Source organism: Falco peregrinus, chromosome W, assembly GCF_023634155.1.
Source record: "Falco peregrinus isolate bFalPer1 chromosome W, bFalPer1.pri, whole genome shotgun sequence".
NCBI classification, from domain to species: domain Eukaryota; kingdom Metazoa; phylum Chordata; class Aves; order Falconiformes; family Falconidae; genus Falco; species Falco peregrinus.
This window is the reverse complement of record NC_073743.1, coordinates 9,601,687-9,622,427: the sequence shown is the minus strand read 5'-3', so window position 1 is coordinate 9,622,427 and position 20,741 is coordinate 9,601,687. Positions and strand designations below refer to the sequence as shown.

At 43.1% G+C, this 20,741-nt stretch overlaps 2 protein-coding genes across 2 annotated transcripts; both read right to left on the bottom strand.

Annotated features, from left to right (window-relative positions):
- Window positions 1–617: 617 nt before the first annotated feature.
- LOC129783216 (uncharacterized) lies at window positions 618–8,722 on the bottom strand. Its single transcript, XM_055793095.1, is given in 4 exon segments — window positions 618–5,516; window positions 5,519–6,277; window positions 6,382–6,744; window positions 7,099–8,722. Coding segments are annotated over 4 exon segments (2,934 nt in total). The 5' UTR covers window positions 8,408–8,722; the 3' UTR covers window positions 618–5,013.
- Window positions 8,717–10,832, bottom strand: LOC129783163 (uncharacterized). The gene is made up of 2 exons (XM_055793020.1): window positions 10,527–10,832; window positions 8,717–9,784 (listed from the first exon to the last, which is right to left on the bottom strand). Exon 2 carries the CDS (start codon window positions 9,779–9,781, stop codon window positions 8,738–8,740), a length of 1,044 nt encoding a protein of 347 aa, XP_055648995.1. The 5' UTR covers window positions 9,782–9,784; window positions 10,527–10,832; the 3' UTR covers window positions 8,717–8,737.
- Between the last annotated feature and the right edge of the window lie 9,909 nt (window positions 10,833–20,741).

Genomic DNA, 20,741 nt, shown 5'->3' with positions numbered 1-20,741 from the left:
ACCACAGTCACTGTGGGAGGTTGGAGATAAAAGGAACTTCTTTTTCTCCATTTATGGGAGACAGAAGATTGAAGTAGATGGAATGAGGGGGATATAAGCAAAGGGAATAGCTTGCTGTTGTGTTGATACTTGCAGCAACCTTTACTTTTGCTGAAAAGGAGTTATAGTTTAAAAAAATGGTAATAGACTGATGTGCTTGACATCAGACTCTGAAAAAATGGATTTCTGCTTCAGATATGGGTATTAACGTGCTTTTTCCCCACTACATCATTTGGTTTTATAAACACATATAAATAGTTTGTGTGTTGAAATATATATACAGACATTGCATGGGTAAAAATTCTAGGCAGACTCTGCCAGGATAGCCAGGAAAAAAAAATAATTGTGATGATACCAGAAGTAGTATTGTAGGTAGGCATTGGATATAGTATCAGAGGGAATTTGGAAGGGGTTGTATATGAAACACAGACAGTTACTATAATATTATTATATATATTTTGGAAAAGGTATCAGTTAGAACATATACCCAAGCCTGTCTTATCTGGCTGAAGATATGGGACTTTTTAGTATTTCTTGGTGAAGGCTTGACGTGCGGAAAGCAGACTCCACAATCTGTAAGATTGTAAAGTAGGTATGTTTATTCAGCGCTGGGCAGCACGGGGGGTAATCCCGCCAAAAACCGTGCGCGCCTGACGCGAAAACTTGCTCTATTTTATAAGGCAACTCATTACATATTCATAATATGTTGCAATACGCCTATACATATGCATTACCTATCCCCGCTTCATATTAAAATTAGTTCTGTGAGTCATTTCCATATTTTTCTCTCGACTGAGTCTGCGCAGTGTCTCCTGGTGGTGGTCGTCAGGGGTCCTGAGGATGAAGGCAGGCGAGTCTTCCTCGTGACCGCTAGTTGCCCCCACATCTGGCGCAGGCTCAGTAACGTCCTGGTCTTTGTCCAAACCGCAGAACCGGCTTTGGCTTGTTCTTGCAAGGTTGTAATTGTTCTTTGGACTTATATGGTCATAAAGCTCTCTACTCCCGTATACCTTATCACAGCACCCAAGCAAACCACGTAAGATTTGGCAAACAGCTAAGCAGACTATCATAATCGTTAAACTTTACCCTATCTCTTAACCCCCCTCTCTCTCAGTTCCCCCCTTTTCAAAGAAATTAGTAAATTCTTTTACTCAGACTCAAAGTATTGATTAGATTCTAATTTTTGTCGCAGTTGATTTCTCTTCCATTCGCTATAGGAATTTCCAGTTCCCTTAAGACACCAAAATCCACAACGGATAGCTATACTAATAATTAAAAATAGAAAGACAATTACAATGATCATTACAAACAATTGTTTTAACCATGTTAGATTGGGCAACCAGAATGTCAATTTCTCCCATAATTCAGAAAAGCCCCAAGAAGTGTTATCTTGTGTCACTTTATGTGGAATATTTACTTGTTTCCTAATTTCTTGAAGGTCCTCGGTGATTCGCCCGCTGTGATCTGCATACATGCAACAATCTACATTGATCACAGTGCATACCCCCCCTTGGGAGGCTAATAGCAAATCTAAAGCCATACGATTCTGTGACACTATTTTCGATAAGTCAGTAACTTCCTCCTGGAGTGCCAGGAGGGCATCAACTGTCCTATTTTCCACTGTTTCTATTACAGCCGAGACGTTTATTATTGCCTTTTCCAACTCACTAACCCCTAAAAACAGAATGAACCATCGCGCAAAATTGTGGAAACTCGTTGGTCTGTCTATGAGGGGGTTATTTACAATGTTCCGTTTTTTTCTTATGGGGGGTCGTGTTAACCCGTCAATGATAGTAATATTGGGGACCAAACCTCCCAGAGTGCATGCTCCCCGCCAGCCTATGGGCAAGACTTTATGAGCCATTGTGCCACACAGCCAATACCACCCTGTCCCTTGTGGGGTCGGGAGACCGGTATAGTTCAATTTCAAAAATCCCAAATCTCTACCTGTCATATTTAAAGTATGACTTCTGTTACAATTTGGGTGCTCTCCCATAAACAGCCCTTTTCCCGAACTTACCAGGCAGTTATCCCCCAATGTGCTGGTCTCTTCAACAGTTATTTTTAATTCTCGTCCCCACTTAACCTGAGGGTCTGTGCTCCAGATTGTATTTCCCCAAAAGGAGCAGTCTTGGCGGTTCGTCAGGGAAACTGGCAGTGGGATGCCTATTAACGGTATCTCATAACCAGAGTGTCTTGTCATTTGGGTACAGATCCAACAATCTGTTTTATTTAAAATTTTGGTGATGTTTTGAATCGCCTGTACATACCAGTTCTCTCGCCAGGCCGCTGTGTCTATCTGCGACGAGCGAGGGGAAGCACGCAGCCGACTCATATTGAGTGATAAAGCAAGCTTTGATTTATTACGGCACGATTATGTCTTATATACAGTTCCAGTTAATTATGCCTACTAGTCATCTGCTGATTGGCTAAGCTCTAAAGGGTTACATTTTCATATGTCCTCCTACTTGCGGTTTCTGCGGATAGCTAGCTACATTTTTTTTTTTTTCCTCTCTTGCCTACGCGAATTCCTCAAAGTTATTTACAACATTAGGCACAAGGTCAGTGCTTTTCTCAGCTTCCTTATCAGCATGCCTCAGCATAGCTGCAAGGCCTGCTTCAGCTAACTTGCGCTAACTTTGTTTCACAAAGATCTTTAAGGGAGTCATGGCCATGATCACACAGCCATTCTGCAACATTTCCCCCTTTTTCTCTTTGCGCAAGCAAAACTTGTGCAGCTACACGCTCGAGTAATTTCTGAATACAAGAGAGAGCACAGCTTAAACATACGAGTGCAATGATAACAATTATTACTATAAGCAACACACTTTACAACAGCCCTTTCAAACTACCAGAAGACCGCCCTAATAATAGAGCACCATAGCTTTGCCCATTTATTATCAGAGGTCCTCGGACACGAGTTGCGATGTTTTGTGGTCGGTTGTCAATTAATGTTGTATCTACTGCTGTTGCCAGGTCCAGGCCGAGGCTCCTTCGGGTGGCGGGTTGTAACACGGTGTCTGCCGATAAGAGTTGGTCATGTCTCCTGGAGGGGGTGTCGTGAAGGTGACAGGAGTCGCGATTAGGGTTGACGCGCTGCGGCTCCTCGCGCTCGGTTTCCCGTTTCCCGTCTGCCGACAGACATTGGTACTGTGGGTCCCTCGCTGACAATTTTGGCACCACACTTGACGTTGTCGACATTGGTCACGGGTATGTCCTGGCTTCCCGCATCGATAGCAGGGGAAGTCTCGGCACGTGGTGGTCGCTGGCTTTGGGGGCGCGGTAGCCCCAGGGGGGCGCAGAGGCGCAAGCGCTGCAAAAGCCTGACTTTGGGCTTGCACTAAATCTCTCCCTACTGCTTGGATTGCTTCCACTAGCAAGGCTTGCTGACCTACTGGCACCCAACTCATTCGCTCTAGCATTGTTTCTACAGAAGAATCTAAGGGCAGGGTTACTAAAATGTCTTTGGTGTAACTGTTACTATTCTCCAGAATACACTGGCACAATAACGGCCCTTTCATAAAGTTAGGTATATCTGGTGGGCTCACTGTGGAGGCCCGACTCATTCACCGTACTACGTAACTGACTTAATATTTTCCAATCAAAGCCTCCCAGGTTCCCTGTCTTTGGTTAGCGGCATTCATCTGATACGTTACAGGGAAAGCTTGTGGGGGGTTGACTTGCTCAGCAATATCAAATATTCCCTGAGCAGCTGCTTCTTGTGCTATTTTTTGCCAATTAATGCACGTAGAACGCACCAGTTTGTTTACTGTATTTTTTGTTCCTTTTTTTTTTTGAATTTTGTATTGACTGCCCACTGCTATTTTCTTCCTCAGCAGCACTTTCATCCAATGTGTCCCCGCCCTCTGGCCCCCCCGAGGCTACTGTGCCGGAGGGGGGGGCGGAGGAAACGAAGGGTCTATAGGTGGTACAGAGAGCACTGTTTGTGATAAAGGGGGTATTGGGATGTGATTTTCACATGGCATAATTTTTTCTGCATTAGGATCTGCGCTTGCAAGTCGGCTTGTTACTGCTGCAGCAAGGCACTTTTCTGCTTGATATCTTTTTATACAATTAGTTACTTCATGCCATGATTTCATCAATTTTTTTGCTGCCTTACCATCATCTATTACTAAATCCCATAAACAATCCCCATAATTACGCCATTCTTCTACTTCAAACATATGCTCAGGATCTGCAAAATATCCTTTTGCTTTACCTAATGCAATTAACCCGGCCAGATCTTTTAAAGGGCCTACTCCCCGCTTTTCTAAAAAGCATTGTAAAAGTGCTAGCGCTACCTCTTTTTCCATTGTGCACTCGTTAAAGTCCTCTTTGTTGCAGCCTTTTCCCTTGGGTAGCAGCTCATGGACGGCGAACCCCTTCTTGAATTATCCTGGGCTCAAGCACGGATCGGGTACGATGCCAGCATCAGCCGATCTTCTGCTCTCTGGTCGCTGCTACCAGTGCTTCTCCGTCCTCGCTGTCCGGTGAATAACAAGGTTAGGGGTCCCTTGTTCGGGCGCCACTTGCGACGAGCGAGGGGAAGCACGCAGCCGACTCAATATGAGTGATAAAGCAAGCTTCGATTTATTACGGCGCGATTATGTCTTATATACAGTTCCAGTTAATTATGCCTACTAGTCATCTGCTGATTGGCTAAGCTCTAAAGGGTTACATTTTCATACGTCCTCCTACTTGCGGTTTCTGCGGATAGCTAGCTACATATTTTCTTTTCCTCTCTTGTCTACGTGAATTCCTCAAAGTTATTTACAACATTAGGCACAAGGTCAGTGTTTTTCTCAGCTTCCTTCTCAGCATGCCTCAGCATAGCTGCAAGGCCTGCTTCAGCTAACTTACACTAACTTTGTTTCACAAAGATCTTTAAGGGAGTCAAGGCCATGATCACACAGCCATTCTGCAACATCTATCACCTGTGAAATTATCAGAATCATGTTAAATTTAACCCACATCCTATCTTTTTAGCTTGAGCTTTAAAGGCCCTTGAATTTCTGATGTCCAAAGCTTTTGTGGCGACTTCTTCACACGGGTATGATGAATCCAGGCATTCTGTTCTTTAATTTTGATTGCTGTGAAGGAGGTGAGGAGTACTTGGTATGGTCCTTCCCACTGTGGTTTCAAGGTTTTCTCTGCAAGAGACTTTACATATACATAATCTCCAGGTTGGGTATCATGTACAGGCCCATCCAGACCCCTTCCTCGGGTCCCAATTACATGTTTTCCAATTTTATTGAGCTGCTTGCTCAATGCCACCATATAGGAAGTCATAATTTCATCCCCAATTTGCATTGATGTCCCCTTTTGTATTCCATAGGGGCGTCCATACAGAATTTCAAAAGGGCTCGGTCCTTCCCTCGCCCTCGGTCTTGTCCGTATACGCAAAAGGGCTAAAGGGAGAGACTGAGGACATGGCAAGTTTGCTTCTTGTCCCAACTTTACAATTTGCTGTTTAAGTGGTTCATTTTCTCCACTTGGCCACTCGACTGAGGGCGATATGGGGTGTGAAGTTGCCAATCTATACCTAAATGGTGGCTGGTTTGTTGCACTATTTTTGAAACAAAGTGTGGTCCTCTGTCAGAGGATATGGTTGCTGGAACCCCAAAACGCGGTATTATTTCTTGTATTAGTATTTTAGTTACCTCCCGAGCCTTGGCAGTTCTGGTTGGGAACGCTTCCGGCCAACCTGAAAAGGTATCAGTTAATACCAGCAAATATCGGTACCCCCCTTTTCTTGGAAGTTCCGTGAAATCAACCTGCCATTGTTGTCCAGGCCCATTACCCTTTCCAATCTGGCCCATTTCTAGTTTGGGAGTATTCTTTGGATTAGTCTGGAGGCAAAGGTCACACTGTTGAGTCACCTGTCTCACTGTGGTATATAAGTTTCTAGCCACAATATCTTTTATCAGATGCTTATACAGAGCCTCCATTCCCCAATGTCTCTTCCTATGTTCTTCCCGTATTAAATGCCACAGTAAATATGAGGGGACAATTAATCTTCCCTGTGGGGTATAAGCCCATCCCTCTTCATTATATGACCCTTCTAAGTCTGAAATAAGTTTCTGATCTTCCCTAGTGTATTTTGGTTTATCTTGTAGGGAAATATGCCTATCGGGGATTAAAGCCCCTGCTACTTTTATTTTCGTTTTGGCCACCTGTTTTGCCTCTCTGTCCGCCAGTTCATTCCTTTTTCCAAATCTGAGCTCACTTTCTGGTGTGCCTTAATATGCATAATTGCCACTTTCTCAGGGAGTTGGACAGCTTCTAGTAGCTTCAGAATTTCTTCTGCATGTTTGATATTTTTCCCTTGGGAGTTCAATAAACCTCCTTCTTTCCAAATTGCTCCATGTGCGTGTACAACTCCAAAGGCATATTTTGAGTCTGTGTAAATGTTTACAGTTTTGCTCTGAGCCAACTCCAGGGCTCGAGTTAGGGCAATTATTTCTGCCTTTTGTGCGGAGGTGTTCATGGGCAAAGGTCCTGACTCTATTACCTCTTGACTGGTGGTGATGGCGTATCCTGTGTGACGATTGCCATTCAGGACATAGCTGCTCCCGTCTGTGAACCAGTTTTCTCCGTTTTCTATGGGGCTATCCTTTAAGTCTGGGCGACTTGCGTATGTCGCTTCAATAGTTTCTAAGCAGTCATGATGCACTGGTTCTCCTGTGTTTCCGCTGAGAAAAGAAGCTGGGTTGACAATGTTAGTAACCACGATTTCCACATCATCCTGTTCCACTATTACAGCTTGATATCGCAGGAACCTTTGTGGAGATAGCCAGTGTCCACCCTTTGCTTCCAATACTGCCGACACTGCATGGGACACAAAAACAGTCATTTTCTGGCCCAGTGTGAATTTTCGGGCTTCCTGTATATTTAGTATCACAGCTGCAACTGCCCTTAGGCATCCAGGCCAGCCCTTTGCAGTCGCGTCTAACTGTTTAGAGAGGTAGCCAACTGCCCGACGGTACAGACCTAGCTCCTGTGCCAATATTCCTAGGGCAATGCCCTGTTTCTCGTGAGAAAAGAGGAGAAACGGCTTACCCACATCCGGGAGTCCTAAGGCCGGGGCTGACATCAGGGCCTTCTTTAGTTGTTCAAAAGCTTGTTCAGCCTCTTTATTCCATTCGAGGTGTTCCTGCTCAGTCGCTGTCAGCGCATATAATGGTTTAACAAGCAGTCCATAATTGTAGATCCACAATCGACACCACCCTGTCATTCCCAGAAAGGTTCACAATTCCTTTACCGTCTGGGGTTTTTTAGTTTGATATATCACCTCTTTGCGGGCCTGCCCCAAAGTTCTCTGTCCCGCACTGATCTCATAGCCCAAATAATTCACTTTACGCTGCATTACCTGGGCCTTCTTCTTGGACACCCTATATCCTTGAAGCCCTAAGAAATTCAACAGACTCACCGTCCACGCCATACAATCTTCCTCTGTGTTGGTAGCGATCAGGATATCATCTACGTACTGTAACAATTTTCCTTTCTCGGACGGGGCTTCCCATGATTCCAGGTCTCTCGCAAGCTGATTGCTGAAAATGGTAGGACTATTCTTAAATCCTTGCGGCAACACCGTCCAAGTGAGCTGGGTCCTTCGACCACTTTTAGGATTTTCCCACTCGAATGCAAACAACTTTTGACTGGCTTCGTGGAGAGGGAGGCAAAAGAAAGCATCCTTTAAATCTAGAACAGTAAACCAGATTAATTCAGGTGCCAATGCAGTCAGTAGGGTATACGGGTTTGCCACGGCTGGGTAGAGATCCTCAGTAATCCTGTTCACTGCGCGCAAGTCTTGAACCACCCTATATGACCCATCGGACTTCCGAATAGGTAATATAGGAGTGTTGAATTCAGACTCACATTCCTTTAATAGTCCTAGCTGCAAAAATTTTTCTATCACCGGTCGGATTCCTTCCCTGTCCTCTTTCTTTAGAGGATATTGTTTAATTCTCACCGGTCGTTGACCTTCCTTTATCTTAACTTCAACAGGTGGAGCATTTTTCCCTCTTCCAGACACATCAGTAGCCCAGACTCCTGGATACACTTGGTTCAGAATTTCCTCATCAATTTTCCCTTCTGAGGGGAGACTGGTTAGGACTAGACTTAATGCCTGTGTATATTGCCGATCCTTTACCTCCAGAGTAATTTCCCCTTTTTCAAACGTGATCTTTGCTCCTAATTGTTCCAACAAATCTCTCCCCAAAAGTGCCTTTGGGGAGTTGGGCATATATAAGAACTTGTGGATACCCCATTGCTTTCCCAATTTATACTTTAAAGGTTCGCAAAAATACGCCTTTTCACTTTGGCCAGTTGCTCCCTGTACTACAACGTAATCATCTCCTAAAGGCATTAAGGCTTGATTCAAAACCGAATATGTTGCTCCTGTATCTATCAAAAACTCCACTTGCTGCTGCTTTTCCCCTAGCTTAATTATAACCAGTGGATCCGCTAGGGTAGATTCCCCAGGTTCCCGTCAGTCTTCTATTACATTGGCTATCTTCACGTTCGCCGAGGTTTTCCGACCCCCTTCCCTGTTTCTAGGACATTCCCTTTTCCAATGACCAAAGCCCCTGCATATAGTGCACTGATCCCTTTCCAATCGAGACGAATCTCGCCTACCGCCTCTCCGTTCCCCTTTTTCTTGAATGGCAGCTATCAATTTCCTTTGTCCCCGCCTATATTATTCTTCTCTATTACTAAACACCCTCCACGCTTCATCCAACAATATTTCCAAGTTTCTACCTTCTGTAGAACGCAGCTTTTGAAGTTTTCGCCTTATGTCCCCTGTAGATTGACCCAGGAATAAAGAAACTAATTGCTGGATCCCTACCTCAGACCCAGAGTCCAGCGGCGTGTTACGGCGCATCACATCCCTCAGCCGATCCAGGAACTCAGATGGGGACTCAGAAGGAGTTTGCTTAACTGCATATAAGGCTGACCAGTTTATAGTTTTGGGAATTGCTCTCTCCATTCCCTTCAAAATCCATTCCTGATATTCCTGTAATCTTTGCATATGTGCCGATCTATTAGCATCCCACTTTGGGTCTTGGAGGGGGAAATGTTCCTTAACATCCCCTCCTGTAATTTTATAATAGTCTTCGGCCAGATTTCCTGCTGTTTTCAAAACTAGCTGTTTTTCAGTTTCAGTCAAATATTCCAATAATAATTGTATATCATTCCAATCGGGATTGTGTTGTTTCACGATAAATTGGAACTGCCTGGTTACACTTATCGGGTCTCTTCTATAATCCTTTGCAATCTTTCTCCACTCTCCCAAATCAGCAGTGGAGAAAGGCACTTTAATTAGCATTGTTCCACCATCTGGCCCCACCGCCTCTCGGAGGGGTGCTTGTAAAATAGTCAGGGCAGACTTCTGCTGAGTGCGGGAAGATACAGGGCTATCAGGAGGATTTGAGGCTCCTTCTGAGTCCGCATCCTGGTCCCGTGCCCGGGGGGGAGGTTTAAACAAGTCATTTAAGTCCTGTTCTGGGGCTTGGTGAACCTTGTCTGCCTTTGTACACCTCTGCCCAATGCTGCAGGAAGAACAGCATCTTTTCAATTTACTTCTACCCTCTTTATTTTCCCGCTCCAATGCAAGTACCATAGGGTCCTGTGGGGGTATTATCCCACAGTCCCTTTGCCACTCCAGATGGTTTCGCAGAGTGAAAAACATATCTGCATATGACACTTCATCCCATTTCCCTTCTCTTCTCAAGAACAGCATAAGCTGTAACAAAGTATTATAATCCAATGTTCCATTAAACGGCCACTTAACTTCGCCCTCTAACTTACACAATGGCCACCACTGATTACAATATTTAATGAGGGTCTTTTTGCTTTCTGTGCTTCCCTTCCCAACAATATCCTTCCAATGGGCGAGTATACAACCCAGAGGACTCTTTTTTTAGTATCCCTCCTTGGGTGTTACCCATTTTCAATATACTCTTAAGGAATTTAAACTGACTTTTAAATTCTCTTTTTACGCCTGTCAGCCACACTCTCACTTATTCTCACTCAATTCCACTCTCACAGACATCCATGCACTCAGAGAAAATCACACACACATCACTTCACACAAACACTATGGTTCGACAAATTCAAATCAGTAGTCTATTCCAAATGCCTTATTGCCATAACCAAAATCAATACCAAGAGAAATTTAACACAGCATCGCTCCAGTTAACAGCCTTTTAGCAGCTGCAAATATCTTGTGAATTACAAGAGGCCCGCTTACCCCTCTCCTGCTTCTCCTGGCTCCCAACAACGGGATACAGCGGTTACCTCAAACTCAGTCGATCTATCCCCGAGATTGCTACCAGCCGCTCTATCGGCCGGCAAGTTTCCCAATTGCAGTCCCAAACCCAATAGGTACCCAACCAACAGGCACTATGCTGCACGCCAGACGTCTCTGCGCGATTTATCAGCAGTCCCGAATGTGCGTTACGCTCAAGTCCCTTCGTTAAACATACCGTTAAATCCACAGCTTCAAGAGGCTGTTGTCCACTCCCGCGGTGATCGGCCGGCAGCGGAGACTCCTCCAAGTAAAATGCTCGGGGCACGCGCCTAGGAGCGTCCGCTCCGCAGTCGGTCCCGCAGCCGAGTGGAGATCCTCCTGGCTGGCTCGCCAAAACTGACGTGCGGAAAGCAGACTCCACAATCTGTAAGATTGTAAAGTAGGTATGTTTATTCAGCGCTGGGCAGCACGGGGGGTAATCCCGCCAAAAACCGTGCGCGCCTGACGTGAAAACTTGCTCTATTTTATAAGGCAACTCATTACATATTCATAATATGTTGCAATACGCCTATACATATGCATTACCTATCCCTGCTTCATATTAAAATTAGTTCTGTGAGTCATTTCCATATTTTTCTCTCGACTGAGTCTGCGCAGTGTCTCCTGGTGGTGGTCGTCAGGGGTCCTGAGGATGAAGGCAGGCGAGTCTTCCTCGTGACCGCTAGTTGCCCCCACATCTGGCGCAGGCTCAGTAACGTCCTGGTCTTTGTCCAAACCGCAGAACCGGCTTTGGCTTGTTCTTGCAAGGTTGTAATTGTTCTTTGGACTTATATGGTCATAAAGCTCTCTACTCCCATATACCTTATCACAGCACCCAAGCAAACCATGTAAGATTTGGCAAACAGCTAAGCAGACTATCATAATCGTTAAACTTTACCCTATCTCTTAACCCCCCTCTCTCTCAGGCTGAAGTGTGAGGCTGTACTTGAGGTTAGGATTCATTCTTTCTTTCCTGTCCTCAGAGGTACAGGATCTCCCTATCCCAGCAATAACCTGTCCTTACTCTCTCACAGCCTGCATGCCTTCATGTGTGTGGCTGTCCTCTACAAGTGGCTTGGAAGAGGGGAAAGCAAACAGGAGCATGACCAGAGCCACTGGGTTGCACTGAGAGCACCCCATCAGCCCTTAAGTGGGGACAGCGAGTATGGCAGAGTTGCTGCAGGGTTGGGCATGGGGTTAGTGCTGTGGGTACCAGTGCTGGGACCCACTCAGTTCTGGTTCCACACTGCTTTTGTGCCAGTAGGTCTTCTATTACTGTAGGTGCAGTGAGATTTGAGAGAGCAGAGCAGGCCTTTGTTGTGCAGCGGGCCAGAAGACATCCCTATTTCTGAAAGCTAGCAGCACCACAGCAAAGCAAAATTCAACATATAGCTCCAGTAAAAATGTTAAAAAGGCAGCTGATAACATTTTTTTCTGCCATCTCCATCTTGCTGCAAGCTGTGAAAAGCATCAACACTCCAACATGCTGAACATGCAATACTAAAATGGCAGGGGAGAAGGAAGAATTTGGTTCCAGCATAAATAGTGTATTTATGTTTTTAATTAAGACTTACTTTTAAAAGCCTTTTTGTTTGTTCAAAGTAAATCAGTTCACATGCTGTGTTAAACATTTCCTTACCTCACAGGGCATTATGATATAGGAGCTACTCCCCCTAGAATGGCAGCATAAATGAAAACATGAGAAAAGCCATTAGGTACAGCTGGGAGACTCTCTTACAGCAGATGTTAAAGTTATCACACTACCTTGGTGCTGGTACTAGCTGTGTTTTCCCTCTTCCTCATCTAAGCTTGCTATGGATCACTTCATTGGTCTGCAGTAAAAGAACAAAAGTTTGGATCAGATACTGTTGTGTGTCAGTCTTCTGTTAAATGACAGAGAGAAGAGGCAGGCTGAAGAGCATATGGAATTACAGAATTAAATGTCCATTTAGTCACTTGTTCACAATGAGAGCTTTGGCACCAGAAAAGAGGCACAGGCTGCGTTAGTTTTCAAGGATTACACGTGGCTTCTGAATCTTTTTTCTGCCTTCTTTTGGAAAAATTTCTTCTATGAATGCAAAGGTCACTGGTCACAGGCGAGGCCTGCCAAGGGAGCAGAACATCTCATCATGTAACTGTGAGCTCTCTTTTTGTGAGTCTGAGATGGGAAAAAGGACATTTGTTTTTTCTAAACAAGTTTCTAGCATGTACTTTGCCAAGGGATGAATTTTGACCTGAAATGATGCTGTTCGGTCACTATGCCTTTCAAACAAACAAAGAAAGGAAGAGTAGTAGTGATGTCCTCTGCTCTATTTGGATTCTTCTAAGCAGCATGTTGTGTGATTCTTAAGCTTCTGTATGCTTATCCTGGTATGGTAGGTTGACCTTAGCAAGCTGCCAGATACCCAGCCAGCTGCTCTCTCACCCCCCCTCCTCAACAAGACAGGGGGAGAAAATAAGATAACAAAGCTTGTGGGTCATTATCACAGCACTCTCCAAACTAACAAGCTACAACAAGGCCTTTTACCATCACATACCAGCATACTCTTCATACCAGTCCCTCTGCTGCCTTCTCCTAGTCTCTCTTCATCCAGGGTGTGCACACACACTCTATGCTTCTTCCTCAGCTGCTCTCTCTTCATTGGCTCTCAAACACTTAACAGAACCAGCCACACCTGCACCTTATCTATACCAGCCAACCCACTGCCCCTGAAGCTAACCCACAGTTGTATATTATCAGTTCTAATTAACCCAGCTTCATTCTTCTATAGGTCGTGATAAGGACAGGGAGATCACTTACCAAGTACCATCATGAACAAAACAGATTCAACTTGGGCAAAATTAATTTATTGCCAATTAAAAAAAGAGTTGGATGGTGAGAAACAAAGACAAAAGCTGAAACACCTTTCCCCCATCCCCCTTCTTCCCAAGCTCAACTTCACTCATTCCCAACTCCTCTACATCTTCCCCCCCCCAGTAAGAGCAGGGAAGGGGGGGATGGGGAATGGGGGGTTACAGTCAGTTCATAGCAGTTCATTTCTGCCACTCCTCCCTCCTTGCACTTTTCCCCTGCTCCATCATGGGTCCTTCCAATGGGGTGCAATCCATCAAAATAAACCTGCTCCAGCATGGATCCCACACAGGCTGCAATTCCCGTCAGGAGAACCTGCTCCTGTGTGGGTTTCTCTCCACAGGCTGTAGTTTCTTTGAGGAATATCTAACTGTTCCTGTATTGGGTCCTCTCCACAGGCTGCAGGGAAATACCTGCTCCACTGTGGTTTCTTCCAAAAATTCTACAGGATGCAGGGGAACGTCTGCTCTGGCACCTGGAGCACCTCCTCCCCCTCCTTCTCCTCTGAATTTGGTGTTCATAGGATTGTTTCTCATGCTTTTCTCCCGTCACTCCTCACTGTCTGTGCAGCGTTTTGACTTCCTTAAATGCATTTTCACAGAAATGCCACCAGCTTCACTGATTGGCTCAGCTTTGTTCTGAGGTGCATCCATTGCTGAGCCAGCTGGAACCAGCTGTGTCTGGCATAGGGCAACCCCTGAACTCTTCACACAGAGGCCACCCCTGCAGCCTCTCCTGCTACTGAAACCTTGACATGTAAACCTATTATATTAGAAAAGAGATTACCATGTTGGTTGTGGAGAAGCACATTTCATTTGGAAGTGGAATCATATGTTTACAGTGTGTGGGACTTGGAGGAGAGGGATCTGATTAGGTTGCTCTTAAACGAGGCCTACCTAAAACTTTTTAAAAGTAACATTCAATTGTATTATTTAGAAGAACTTGAATGTTAAAATTGAAACATGCAATTGGAGGGGAGGTGAAAGGATGGAAAAGAAATGCATGCCCAGAAATCAAATTAGGTTCATTAGGTTCAATCCTGTACCTATTGCTAATTAAAGGCTTGCACCAGCTATAAGAACACACTGCCTGACTTGCTGGCTCACTTTTGCAGTTACAGGTTCAAATAATGCAAGTTTTCCCCCAACCTGCAGTTGAGCAAAGTGCAGAATACAAAAATATTTTTTTTACAAAAAGCTTGATCATAAAACAGTTCTTACTAAATGGAGGCAGTGGATGCACAAGCTTTAACCACAGCACTCTATCAGAGTTGTTTAGCAAAGGAAGGAGAGGACTTGCAAGGTCCTTCTCCCTGTTGCCAGCTCCCTCATACATTGTGCAAATGTGTGATATTTGCAGAAATACAAAGCAAAAGGAGTAAAATAAAATTAATTATGATAATTACCAATATTACCAAACTCTAATGTCTGGTATTCTGTTTAAAGTATTTAGACCTCTACATAGTTCTCCTTAAAAATTACAATTGACTTCTGACAAAAAATAATTTTTATTAGCTACCCATTATTAGTTTAGGGTTTCCTGAATCATCATGCTAGTTTGCTGGGTTGTTGGTCGACTAAGATATTTGCTCCGTGGGATCTAGGGAGGAAAAGTATGTTATCCAATGTAGCAGTTAATGGCATGGAACTGGCTGTACAATCCATATCCAACACAGATCATAAGAGGGCTCAGTGAATTCAAACAGACTGTGGTCCTGCTACCCCTATTTCCAGGAAACAGCAATACTTCCCAGTACTTAAAGTAAAAAGCAGAATGAATAAGGCTTGTAGGAGCCATTTTTGACATGGAAGGGTTATCATAATTTTGACCATAACTTTGGAAATTAAATATAAGACCAAAAAAAAGTATTGTGCTGTAAGAAATGGAAATGGTGGCATTAATTGAACCTTAATGCTAAAAAGTTTGCTATCAAAGATACTTGCTGCTTTGACTCTGTATCTGGCCCATGTTTTCTTTGGCCCTGCAGCATTGTCAGAGGGAGTGTTATGATTCAGTGCCTGAGAAATAACTTATGCCATGAAAATTCCTGGAGTTCTTGGTTGGAAATACAAGCTCATTTAAGCTGTTAGACAGCACCTCTGCTCAGACTCCTTCTGACAAATCCTTGGCATATGCAATAAACCCCATTCTAGAATTCTTGTCAAAAGAATGACAAATCCATTCTGCTTGCATTCCGTAGGTTTTTGGCTAGTGAGGATATTTTTTCAGATTGCCAAACTTGTACTCTGCCAGTACAGTTCTAACACACATGGCTGTTTCATTGCTCCTTCTGAACTCATTCAGCATCCCTGATGATCTTACTTGGGTAAATGTTTGTGAAACCAAATTTATGTGCTAAAGTATGCATATGCTGTGGAATAAAAGATAGGAATGCTCATTTGAAATTCAGACTATGTAGAATTAAAAGTCACTGGTGCAACCTGGCTGTTAAGGAATAATTATTTCAGCTGTTCATAATTCTGCTTTTGCAAAGATCAAGGAAAAAATGAAATAATTTTAACACTCTTTGCCACAATATTATTTTAAGTTTGGCAATTCTCAAACTGTTCTTCTATGTTAACCTATTATAAAACCTTTTTTTTAGTCCAAAATATTGGCCTGTAACATTAACATTGTTCCTTAATTGTCTTCAAAAATGATCTAACAGTTGAGTTTATGTGAAGATAGGAAGATACTGGAGATAAATACTTTCAGATGGAACAGAGCAGCATTCTGGTATTCTGGAGATACCCAACTTCCTCTTCATTAATCAAAACTAATCTATGGTAACGTAGTTGGGTTATTTGAAAAAGTTTAATTGTATTTTTCCTCTACAAATTAGACTAAAGCATGGCATCTATTTTTTTAACATTTGCAATTCTAATTTTTGAAGTAATTTTTTTTCAGTTGAGTCTGAATCCATGTTTTATAAAGATCACTTATGCCTCCTACCTTTAATATAGGCTCTATTTTGTTGGACAACAGCTCTTACTACATTTTAAATTACCCCATTTTCTATGATCTCCAAGTATGTTGCTTTTGTTTTGCAATTCAGATTTGTTGTCGCATGGTGCCTTTTAAATTGGATCCAGCTGTTATTAGAAAAAATTATTTTTCCCTGAAGCTAGTCTCCCGTTCTGCAGACCAAAAGCTTAGCACAACTCCTTAGGGTTTTTTATCTTTTTTTAATAAAAGCATGGTTTAAATTACTTGCTTTCTAAATCTTATTTGTAGACCTAAGAAGTAAAATATTTAGGTTTTTGCTTGCATACATATGATTGAGAACATTAGCAAGCTATATCATTACAATGTAACATATGAAGCTTTCTGTGCAGATGTTTTAAGCTTGTCTGATGATTTGGAAGCATTGGGAAGAATAACATGAGAGCAGGCAAAGTAATTTATTGTCTGGGTCAGATATGAAAAATGATCACCTCAAGACTTGTATACAATAGCTTAAAAATACTTTTTTTCAGATATGTTAATGAGACCTTTTATTTGGAAAAATCAAGCCATGTATTTGATTTGGCTATTGAGTCAGCTTCAAGCATCATTTAAGAAAAGATATTGCCCCAGAATTTTAAATCATAAAGACTGTATTAGATCTTGATTATTAATATTTTATAATTTCAACTGAAATAATCTTAATTAACAGTTTACTTTCACTGAAAGTTGACTAAGTGTCATTTTGGTTTCTAAACATTTTCCATTGCACTGTCAAAATACAGGTAATGATAGGCATTATTGTATATTTTTCTTTAAATAAAATTATAAGACCACTGGAATTATTTTATAAGCTGCTGATCTTAAATTTGGGAGCTCAATGCTATCTGACAGTAGCATCCCTTCAGGACACTTCATCTAGATGCTAGCCAAAACGTAGATATTGATGTGGTCAATATTTATGAAAATGAATTTGTCAGTTTTCAAATATTGTACCTGTGACAGTGAATGAAAGTTTCTTGCCACTGAATTGTGCCTCTGTGATATAGTACAATGTGTGGTGTGTCTTTCAAAACTCATATTAACAATCCTCATCTAACAAAGATGGTGATAGAAACTTTATCATTGGCTGTGAAAGCAGGTTTGGAGGAAAGAAAAATTTCAAACAGATGAGGATCCATTAGGAATGTGAACTCCCACCAGACCTCCACTCTCTCTCCCCCCCCCCCCCCCCTTCTCTTTCTCAGGAATATAAATCATCAGTTAAGAAGATTCAAAAGGACAACTCTGAGACTGAAAAAATAAATTGCATTTCTGACTTTAGCACATAGGTCCCTGCAGCTGCCAAACCACTGAGAGCATATTTGGGTGAACAAGCAGTTATGGGTGTTACTTCAAATTTGGAATATATAAAAGAGAAAGTAGTATGTACTCTCTGCCAGCAGTAACAGAAAGGGTTGCTATAAATTACTTTGCAGGTTTAGTTTATGTTGTTGATAGTGTAACCAGCCAAAACAACAGATGGTGTGCATCTCTGAACTACGCAGAAAAGTACAGAGAAAAAAAATGGAAAAGACTAATGAATTTTTAGTTTTGCCACCGAGTCTTTGCTCCTGAGAGGAAAAGAAAAGCAAAGAGTGAACATACAAAGTACATGGTCTAGTTAGCTCAATTCTACCACAAGATACTTAATTTTCAAAATTTCCTTTTGCTATTAGTTTGTTGAAGTGCCTGTTTGCATGACACATTCATTATACTGCAAAGCTGTGAGGCCCATTTTACTTTGCCTGCTCTATGGATTAGATGAGAAGTTGGGAACTGATTTTTTTTTCCCTATCCTCTTTAAGCAAATAACGTTTCCACATTTTTGGTATGAGTTTAGGGCTTGGATTCTTAGAAAAAAATAAATTACTTCTTCATAGTGCATGTATATAAGAAGGAATTGCATTTGTGGGATTGCAAAGGGTCAAAGGAACAAGCAAGGAAGGAAGGAAGCAAGCAGAGTGAGAAAGATAGGGACTGAACAAGTGTGAGAAGGAGGAAGCAGGTGAAGGACTGAAACAATGAGGGCCCGAGCGAGCAAAGGAGAAAGTGAGCAAGGGATCATTCAAAGAATGTAGTGAAGGAGTGAACAAAGGAGGTAGGAAGGGAGCATTGGAGCATGCAGAGGAGTATGTGGAGGAACAAGTGAAGGAATGAGAGGAGCCAGAAAGGGAGGGAAGGAGTAGAGCGAGTGAAGGAATGAGCAAATTAAGGGGCAAATGAAAGTGAGAGAGAAAGCAAGGGAATGGAGGAGTGCATGAAGGGGCAAACAAGCAGAGAAGCATGTGGAGAAAGCAAGTGAAGGAGCATGTGAGCAAATGAGGGAAGGAAAGAGGGAGTGAAGGAGCAAAGCAACAAGCAGAGGAGCAAGTAAAGCAACAGAGGAGCAAGTGAAGGAATGAGTAAAGCAGTGAATGATCAATCAAAGCAGCAAGCAGAAGCAAGCAAAGATGTGGAGGACTGAAGCAGCAGAGGAGAGAGCAAGAGAAGAAAAGCAACAGAGGAGCATGTGAGCTAAGAAATGAGAGAGCAAAGCAGTAACATGTGGGAAAATAAGGGAAGATTAGCAAGGAGCATTGTAAACATGCTCAAGTCACTTGCAGCTGGAATGTCAAAAACCACTTATATCATAGTAATTGTTTAGCCTTGTGTGTTTGACAAGTAGAACATCTGTGTTTAGATAACAAAGGCCTGTGACAGACTTAGAGGCACCCTATTGAACATGCTTGAGATACATGCCCTTCTGTGGGAAAGACTAAAGCACAGTGATAAACTACACCCATGCAAATTCCTGACAAAAAGGCAAACCTAGCAGCTTTGGTGATCCAATGGCATGGACCAAGCCCCACAGTGCCTGCATCCCCACTTGCATTCCTCTGCCCAGGTGCTGCTTCAGGGATCCCCTGGTTGTCAGGGTAAATGAAAGTTAATTTACTTTTTGCATTTCATCCCTGGTTTTGTGGTTGTTCCTGCATCCTGCCTGTGCTGGATCACACATGTGTGAGCAAAGCAGCAAAAGCACTAGCAAGTGAAGGAGCATGTAGATTAAGCAGTAGAGAAGCAAGGGAGAGGAAGAGTGAGCACTCTTACTCTCTAAAAGCATATTAACGTTACAGCACAATCAAACTAGCAGGCTGCAACAAGGCTCTTACCACCATCACTCAGATTCTACAGTCCATGCTTTCTCTCCTTCCTCCAAAGGACAACACCTCCCCAACCCACACTCCTCAGGAACTATTTAACCACTTAGCAGGAATGAGCTACACCTGCACATCATCCATGACAATCAACCCCCTGCCACTGAGGCAAGGCCACAACTGCATGTTATCAATGCTAATCAACCCACTGCCTTCATTCCTCTACATATTAATTAAATATAAAGTGAAGTCTTTTTTTTTAAAACTATAAAATATCTACCTTTTTGCTGCAAATTCTACTATTCATGGTTCAGGGTTTATGTCCCCTGTAACAAAGGAAAACAAAAAGATTTCTTCTCTACTTCCCATCAGCCCAAAATGTCCATCCACTTCCTGGGAAGTAGGGCCTCAGTACAAGCAGCACTTGCCTTGGAAGACAAATGCCTTAATAACAAATGCCACCCTCCCCGGCCCGCCCCCCGCCCCCCGGCCCCCTCCTTTCTCTTAGTTTTTATTGCTGAGTATGACATCTTAATGGCATGGAATATTCCTTTGGTCAGTTTGGGTCAGCTCTCCCAGCTCCTCCCAAACTCTTGCCCACCCCCAGCTTACTGGCCTTTGGGGTCAGGAGGTTGGAGAGGCAGCTATGATGCTGTATGAGCACTGCTCAGCAGTAGCCAAAACATTGGTGTGTTATCAACACCTTTCTAGCTACAAATAGAAAGCACAGCACTGTGAGAGCTGCTATGGGGAAAGTTAACTCCACCCCAGCCAGATCCAATACAGTAAGGCAGACATATATTGCTTTAGTATGTGAAGAAGTAGAACCACATGAATACATTCATACTGAGAACTACTGTTCTGTTTTTGTCATGGTTTAACCCTGGCCAGCATCCAAGCACCATGCAGCCACTCGCTCACTCCCCCTCACCCAGAGGGATGGGAACGAGAATTGGAAAGGAATGTAAAACTCGAGGGTTGAGATAATAACAATTTAATAGGTAAAGCAAAACCCATGAACACAAGCAAAGCAAAGCAAGGAATTCATTCACTACTGCACATTGGCAGGTAGGTGTTCAGCCATCTCCAGGAAAGCAGGACTCCGTCACTGAAGAAGGTCCCCCATGGAGAGTCGGCCAAGTCACGACAATCACACCAACATGGCTACATGCCATGCTCACTTTATTAAACAAACAGGTCATATTTATAACTTAAACCAACCGCTCACCCGACTCTACACACAGGTGATTGGATAAGAGTCTCTAGGACACGTTGGGTCGTGTCGCTGATTGGTGAGCATGCTGCAGGTGCCTGATCAGTGTGCCGATGATAGTGTGTTGATTTCGCGGTTCCCAGGACTTGCTCTGCACCTGGCTTCTTGTTTGTGCATAGCTTGTTTTATTTCTCTAACTGCTTGTTTCAACGACAATTTAAAGTT